We start from the raw sequence: 8,757 nt of genomic DNA on the forward strand, positions 1-8,757 counted from the left end.
TAGCCAGTCTCAGCCGATGTCTTGTAAGTGTAAAAATACAAGGTTTTGAAGACTTAGTGTGAAAAAAGAAGGTAAAATATCTCATTAATAACCTGTTTTGATTGCCTGTTGAAAAGATCATGTTCTTGACATATAGTAGGTGAAATAAAATGTTATTAAAATGGAATTCACCCATTTCTATTTATTTATTTATTTTTAGAAATTTTAAAGGAACATGTACAGCTTGCATTTTCATTTCTGCTAGACAGTTGTGCTCAGTAGAAAGTAATTTGCTTGACTCAAGAACCAGCACCTTTGGAGATGTTGAGAAAATATCTGGATTCTTGTTGTAATTCATTATAGAGGTTTTATTTCTCATGCTGCAGTTAGTAATTTTACTCCTTTTACAGATATGTGCTACTTTAATTAATTTAAATGTTTGGTTGTTGAAAGGATTCCTAGGACTCCACCATTTATAGGCAAAGCGTACAAAGCAGTGTCTCAGGTGCAGGCCTCATGGCCTCGGACACTCGGAGGCCATCCCTGGCCCACGTGGCCACCTGTGTAGGAGGAGGCCCAGCACCTTCTTCGGGCGGGGGGGGGGGGGTCTGTGAGATGGGCACGTAAGCACGTTCTGTCTACGTCATCTGCCTCAACCTGACTGGTGTGGCTGCCCAGATGCGACCAAAATCAGGTGCGAGTCATAACGCCGGTCATGATTCCTGCCAAGTGCTGGCAGACTGGTGCATCCTGCCCCTAAATAAGCAGCAGCCCACGGAGGCAGACATCACCTACCTCGGCCATAGCGTTGGCCCCGGGTCAGTAGCAGGCCCCAGGCAGCTCCGGAGCTCAGATTGGGGTTAACTCATGCTGGACTATATTGAATTAGAATGGTCATCTAGAAACATTGTAGTGGTACTTCAGAATAATAAGGGTGTATAGAAAATTCCAGATTCTACCAGAGGAATCCCCTACTTGGGAAACAGAATGACATTTACTTTTCATCAGCAATGCTGGATGCAGGACAACACTGGAACAGCATCTTCTCAGGGCTCAGGAAAGTAAGTTGTACCGCAGAAGTCTTCCAGACAGACTACCAATCATGAAGACTGGGAATGAAGATGTCTTTAGAGAAATAAGGGTGTAGACCGTTAATCCCACAGGCTGTCTTTAAGAAAACAGGAGACATAATAGAACAGATCCGTGAACCCAGAAAGAAGTGCTGTAGGGATGCAGGCGGCCACAGGTCACCACCGTGCTGTGGTCTCCGTGCAGCCCCCGTGCACCTCTCCTCCATCTTCTTGGTCTCTTCAAGCTGTGACCACCGTTTAATCCAGCTCTGCCTTTTCCACACCTGCCCTCATTCTGACTGGTCTCCCTCTGAACTTGGGACCTGTGTGCCGCCCAGCTGCATCTGCCCCTCTCCTCCGTCTCTACGCTTCTGACTCTGAAAGGACTGTGTGTCAGTCTGAGGGCTTCCCTTCTTTCAGACACTTAGAATCATCTGTTCCTCCTCCTTTGCTTACGTCCTACACCCAGTACGTTAGACGGTCCTGCCACACGGTCACCAGATGCACCTAGAATCCTCCCACTTCATCTGACCCCTACTGCGACACCTTCTTCGAGCCACATGGTCTCCTGACATCCCGCTGTCCCCCTGGAACCCCTGAGTCTGTTCACAGCCCAGCAGCCAGGTGACCCTATGAAAATGAAAGCCAGAGCGTGTCACTCCTCAACTCAGAACCTTCCTGTGGCTTCCTGTCTCATGTAGGGTGAACGTTCAGGTCCTTCAGAAGCCCCTGACTCTCCTCTCCCTGTCACGCCCCATGACCTTCTCTCCTCCAGCTCGCTCCCTTTGACTTTCAGCTTCCTGCGCTGTTTCTCTAACATGCCAGTCTTGTAATCAGTCATTTGCTCAAAACCTCCAGCAACTCCCCATTTCTCTCAGAGGAAAGCCAGATTCCTTCAGCAGCCTACGAGGACCTACACGATCTGGCTCTTTGTGGCCTGTTCTTATTTCCAGTGACTGCCCTCGTTCCCTCGGCCTCCCAGCCCCGGAGAGCTCCCTCTCTGCCACCTTTTCTATTGCCCGTCACCCCATTTGGATGATGATTGGTCCTTGCTGAGATTGTCTTGTTTCTTGATTGGTTTGCTCTTTTATTCTCTGCTTTCTTCCCTAGACCGTAAGCTCTGTGACAGCAGGGGCCTTTCTGCCTCCTGGTATTGTCCCCGGCATCTTCAGCAGGGCCTAGCAGGCACACAGACTGGTGCTTGACAGAACCCCATTGGAGTAACTACACGAATCCTAGATGAAATGGAGTACTTCTGACAGAAATGTAAATTAGGAACATTGGTTGCAGAAGTAGAAAGTAGTAGACTGATGACCGTAAAAGAAATTGAATTGATAATCAGAGATTACACCTATTGAAAACCATACCTGTCCTTACTGATAACTTCTGTCAGACCTTCATTCCTACCTTGTTACTATTTTCCTTAAATCACAGGGTCTAGAATAATCCATTTTCTACCCAGACACCAAATCTGGGCAAATACCATATAATGCTGCTAAAGATTAAGTTGCAGTTGAGTTGTTGGACAATATTCTTGTCACCTTCAAAGTTATCTTCAAGTTTATTAACAGGCCCAGTGCCCTTTCCTGACTACGTAGTACACTGCGAGGTTTCAGTGCTCCTCGTGAGCCTCTAGAGGAAGGTGATGTAATTACCTGAACCTGCAAGAGGAAGTGAACACAAGAAATTCAGTCCTGTAGTTTGCTAAAAGGTGAATGGAGTTGGTTGGATTAGGACTAACTATTGTAACCAAGCTGGTAGTAGGAAGAATAACAGTAGAGAGAAGCATTCTGACCAATTTAAAATCGGCTTGCTGACCAGAGTGGGCAGACACGTGAACAGTGTGGGATTCTCTGAGTTTGTGGGAGTTAGGAGCTCTGTGAACAGTGCTGTGCTAAGAATGGCTAGTGGCTGTAGGGGAAGGCAGCCAGCGGGCAGTTTTCCCTGAGTTCAGCCCAGAGGGCTGCCTGGGGAACTCCGTGTGTGGTAGTCCCGTGGTCTCCAGTGTTCACTGCTAGGTGGTGTCACAGATGCCTTATGTGTGTCTCAGACGTAAACTTCTTCTGTCTGATAGAGGATCGGGTGAATGCGCATTTAAAAGCTCGAACACTGATTATGGTTTTTCAGATAACTTTGGTGCAGGAAAGGACTACAGAGATTTTAGTTAAATTATTCCTTTAATGGAGGGAGAGTATCGTCCAGGAAGAAACTAGAAAGAAAATCCTTAAGGAAAAAAACAGACTCAAAAGCAGTGTTAAGAAGAATATGGGACAGTAAGAGCATGAGAAAGAATTCTCTTATCACTAGATGCTTAGAGGTGGCGATTGTGGTAGGGAGAAGAATGGCCCTTAAAGACGTCCACATCCTAATCTAGAACCTGTGTATATGTGACCTTCCATGGCAGAAGGGACTTTGAAGATGTTACCGAGATGAAGAGGACCTTGAGATGGGGGAGATGAGGAGCCGCAGACCTTTTCTGGCTGTGGTCCGAGGGAGGGGACTGCGGATGAAGGGTTGGCTGCAGTGCAGACGCACAGAGGGGCCTCTAGCAGCTGGAGAAAGCCAGCCGAGATCTTCCAGAAAGCAGCACATCCCTTCCAACACCTGGATTTTAGCCCAGTGAGACCCATTTCAGATTTGGGATCTTCCAGAACGGAGAAGTATACGTTTGTGTTCTTTTAAGCCCCTCCGTGTGTGGTTATTGGTTACAGCAGCAGTAGGGAGCAGATAGACACAGGCGTGCTTTGTCTTGGCCGAGTTGGGGCCGACTTCTGCGTGAGTGCTGAGCCGACAGAAGGGCTGCACTCATGTTGGAGAGCAGGGTGTGGATCTCCACGCCTTCTTTGTGGTACAGAAAGACCTGCACAGGAGGAGCCGAGGACAGTAACAGCTGTCAGTTTCCTTACTGTGAGGAGCATCTGAAAGAGAGACGCAGAAAAATAACGGCTGGATGTTGTAACAAACAGATCAGTAGTGATGAGTGCACTTGTAACTCCTGGGGGGAAGTAGAGACACGAGCACTGTTCACAACACAGTGTGTGGTTTTAGATCTCTCTCAGAATAAAGACATCTTGCAAATCACTGTGAGAAGACAGCTAGACACAGCAAGTATCTCTTGTTATCTTGTTGCCACCTTCCCCACAGACTGTTCATGCTCACCTCTCTCCTTCTAGATTAAGGCTTTGGAGGCTAAGGGTGCTGTCTTACCACCAGATGTAGGCTAGATGCAAATGACCAAAAGAGTGAGTGAACATTCAAGAGTGGATGAACATGAAGGAATGGTTTGCAGGATTTCTTTCTACCAGTGGAAAGGTCATTATTTCTTTCTAGAGCATAGTCTGAAAGATAAGTGACCAAGTGGAACCAAGCAGAATCATAAAAAGAACTTTTAGAAATGAAAGTACAGTGTCATCTCACTAGTATATAATGAGGGAAATGTAAATTATAATAATGAAATGCCCCCCCTTCTATGGTCCGTCACATCGATAAACACTTTAAGATTAATTTTACCCAGCATTGGCATGAGGTGAAGGACAGTCTCTAACATTGTGTGCCAAGTATAATTGGTATAGTTTCCCTGGTGGCCATACTTCCAAAACGTCACATTTTAAAGTAGCTTTTGACCCAGTGCGTCTGTTTCTAAGCAGTGCTGCTGCATGTGTACGATGCCAGCTAGAAGCTCGTTCATAGCAGAATTGCGTGCATCTCCACTTCCCTTTCTCCACTAGAGCAAGGAAGCTGACAAGAAAATAACTGTCCACCCGTAGTAGAATGGCTCTGAGGCTACGTGCTATGTTCCTGATAAGATGGAAGCCTCGTGTACACACTGGCTAGTGTCTTTTCATCCTCAAGAAGAATTCTTTTCCTGCGAATATCTCATGTGAAAATTAATCAGGAAAATTATATATTTCCAAATTCTGGGATATGATACAGATGAGTAAAGGGATAGTTCAGAGTAGCAAAGTGTAGGTTTATATACTGTAGGGTAGGATTGTCCTGGGACATCAAACCAGGATGAGAAATTTAAATGTAATTCAGCTGCCATTAGTGGCAAATTATAAAGCCTTGTCCTGTTATCTCCCTAGAGATCTTTTTCTGAATGTACGTCTTCCAGAAATAATACATGCATACTTTTCCATATGGTAGTAATGTTGGGTTTGGGGTTTTTTGTTTTTTTTTTTGAGTGTGCATTCCTTACTAAATACCTAGTCCTCAAAGTTATTTTTCAGTTATGCAGAACCAACTATTTGGTTCTCAAAATTATTTAAGTTACTGAGTGTATGTACTGAGCTTCAAATATAGAAGTCCTGTGTATTCATAATCTTGGCCACCATTCAAACTGAGTCAGCAGTGAGATATTCAGGAGTTCTAGAGAAACAGGACAGAACACAGTATGGAAGCATAAAGAAAAAGCAAAACGTGAAATAAAGGGAAATGTCTGTGTGTTTATTGCTTTTAATTTTTTAGTGGAAAGTGAAAGTTGCTACCTTGTTTAATGAGGAGGTCCTGCAGGATGGGAACTCTTTGTTCAACAGAACCCAACCTGAGGTCACACTGGGTGTCTTCAGGTGGCGTGATCAAGTGAATGGACTAAAACTCTATCTATCCCATAAAACTCCAGATTGGGAGCCTGTCTTTCCCCTGGGCTCCGCAGCTCTGGACTAAGCGTCCGTACACTTGCCTCTCTGCAGGTAGGCATCTGTGTGCCCATTCCTTGAGAGGTCATGAAGATAACCTTTGCTAGGGGTCATCAGGGAGGGCATCCAGAAAGGGTGGGATTTCCCTCAGACTGTGGATGGTACATCAACAGTAAGAAACCGTTTGTCCCCGAAGGATAGACCTGCTGAGACAGAGGGTTGGGGACAGATGTGAACATCAACTTCGGCCCTAACAGCAGAGAGGCAGCTCTGGAGTCTGTGCTAGCAGGGAGCTGCTGTGGAGTAAAGAGATGTGCTAAAACCCGAGCTTTAGTGAGGGCCACCGGTGTCGGTGTGCTCTCGGTAGTGAATTGGTAGAGCTGGGACAGGAAGACAAAGCGCTTTCGTGGGAATTCGAAAGCGGTGCCAGTGCCTGTCCTGTGCAGCTCAGGGATTTGTGTTGTTGGCAAGGAGAAGCTGCAGAAGTTGCCGCTGAAAGAATTACTCGAAATGGCTGTCTCTTCCCCCTAGGCAGATCCCCTGCCCCAGAGCACAAGAGGTGAAGACTAGGGGGCGGGCTGGGTTTCGGCTCCCGCTGCCCCGTGGCTGGGTGCCCTTGGGTAGACACAACCTGCAGCGTCTTTCGTGGTGGCCTGACAGAAATTCTGGGCCTTGAATCAAAAGCCAGGAAGGACATTTATGCTTACTTCAGTTTCACCCAGACATCTGTAGGCTGCACACATCCTTCCTGTCCCACAGAGAGCTCATCTGCCTTTGACTCCTCCAGCCTGTCCTTTGTCCGTGCTTTCTCCCCGATGATGTCACTCTCCCGTGCTTGATACACAACCTTCTCCTGGGATCCAGTAGTCTGAAGGGGAGGCTGACCACGGGCAGGTGATGATGCCTTTAGTGTGGACACACTGGGTCCTTGACAGGTTTTGCATATATAGGACACGTTACTTATCTTTTCTCATGAGTAGGGATAGGAACATTCTTATTATCAACAGCATCATGCCCTAATATAGACATATTTAGTATACGTAGGAACTTTTTAAGATGTGCCTTATATTACAAGTAATATGATGCTTTCAGTTAATTGCTAATTTAAAAAAACAGTGATTTTCTTTAGCAGTCATTTGCATGTTAATAGCAGCCTCATTAAAAATTATGAATGGCCTGAAGTGTTGAGAAGAGTGCAGTGGTTATCATGAGCACACCTTCACGTAAGGGAGCGGATGGTCTCTGCTGTATTCCCCTGTGAGTCTTCCATATGTGCTGCCCATTTACATCCCTGTACGCACGAGACCTCCACAACCGTGAGAGCACAGGTCAAGACTCGGGGTTACGGCTTCCTTGCCCTCGTCCCAGGATAAGCTTCATCTTTGCGAGGCAGCCTTCCCTGCCGCCTTCAACTCTGAACTCATGGGCACGTGTGTCAGGAGCGTTAGGTTTGGGGACTATTTTAGATTGCTGCATTGTAAGCGACAGAGAGCTCATAGTAGATTGGGTAGGCCTAGCTTCCAGTAACTTCTCCTACATCATCGATACTATCAGAAGCGTGGCCTTCATTGTATGTTTCTAACTGTGTTTCTTAAGAAATGACATGAAGTTGTAGCCTGGTCTAAACCAGTATGCTGTCCTGGGTTCAGAAAGTGGGACCCCCTCCTTAGGTCTAGTTCTCAGCACGTGACCTCCAGGGGGCGGCCGGAATGCTTGGTCAGGTTTTGGGGGTGCCGCAGAGGTAGAGCTGCAGAAATGCATGTTACGTTTCCGTGCCTCGGTTATCACTAATGAAAAGGGAAGAGCCTCTTGTGTTTTATTCAGAACTCTTCCTTGTTCATAAAAATACTATTTGAGAAAAAACATTCCTGAGAAAAATGAAGTAATTTATTTAACTTGATACTCTTTTTACCAAAGATTTCTGCTAACTAACTAAAAGAAATGCACATTGCATTAATTTTTAGCATACAGTTGTTTTTTTTCTGTTTGTTTATAACAGTCATTTTTGTGGGGGGTATGTTTTAGGGGAGCATTCAGAAGATAGTGGACAGTCACAAAGTAAAGCACGTGGCCTGCTATGGATTTCGCCTCAGTCACCTGCGGTCAGAGGAGGTTCACTGGCTCCATTTGGATATGGGTGTCTCCAATGTGAGGGAGAAGTATGAACTTGCACACCCACCAGAGGAGTGGAAGTAAGATTACATACCTACTTTGGCGTGACTCACACTTGATTTGTTTGCATATTAAATCACACACAAGAGGATGAACGTCTTTGCTTAATTTTCTTACTGATTGTAATTACGACTCCTGTATAAATAAAATTGGCTGGTAATGATTAACCAGTGATCTCTTCTAGACTTCTGTTCCGTCTGTCTTTGTGGCACCACCGACTCTGGACTGCCTGAGCTTCTCAGGGGTTCTGTGGTGATGGCCTTTGGCTAGTCACACTTCTCTTGTCAGGACTCCTTTGTTTCAGCCTCGGCTCGAAGAGCTCAATTCCTCATTCTTTTCCTTTCTGTCCTGTTAGCATTCTTTTGTGCAGCAGGACTTCCTGAGCCCTGAGGAGACCACATCTAATTATCTCATGAACGGGCAGCATGGCTCGCGAGCCGAGCCCGGTACGCTCCGGCTCGCCTGAGAGGACTGGGTGTGTACTTGACATTCACGTGCTACAATTAAATGAGGTAGTGACTCGTCCTGACCTTAGTGAGACTGCTGTGACTGAAAGTGAATTAAAAGGATTCTCTACAATTGTCCTTTCTCTGGTTCTCTCCAAAAAATAATAATTTTTTCCACTGTTAAGCAGAGCAACACGTTAGCCGGAAACCATATGTGTAAAACACTAGAGTGTGAGAGGAGGTGAGCCCCGTGCGCAGGCACCCTTGTTTTTGTAGACACAGTCACAGAGACAAAGGTGGTTGTGGATTGGGGACGGTACTCAGTGTTGGTCACTTTCAGTTCAGCACCCAAATCGATTAGAAGACACATTCGAAAAGAAAAACAAACATGTGAAGGTTAATAAATCTCTAGTCAAATGCGATCTTGTCCTAGTTACAGTTTACCAGAGAAAT

General features: G+C 45.9%; 1 protein-coding gene across 1 annotated transcript in view; it reads left to right on the plus strand.

Annotated features, from left to right (window-relative positions):
* LOC148106767 (focal adhesion kinase 1-like) overlaps positions 1 to 8,041 on the plus strand; it is a 49,755-nt gene extending 41,714 nt beyond the window's left edge. The window contains exon 4 of the mRNA XM_087860465.1: positions 7,712 to 8,041. Coding sequence (XP_087716591.1) covers positions 7,712 to 7,882 — 171 coding nt within the window. The 3' untranslated portion in view covers positions 7,883 to 8,041. The remainder of the gene's footprint in view (positions 1 to 7,711) is intronic.
* The last annotated feature ends 716 nt before the right edge of the window (positions 8,042 to 8,757 follow it).

This window comes from Ursus americanus, unplaced genomic scaffold, assembly GCF_024610735.1.
Source record: "Ursus americanus isolate L20-20 unplaced genomic scaffold, mUrsAme1.1.p SCAF_65, whole genome shotgun sequence".
NCBI classification, from domain to species: domain Eukaryota; kingdom Metazoa; phylum Chordata; class Mammalia; order Carnivora; family Ursidae; genus Ursus; species Ursus americanus.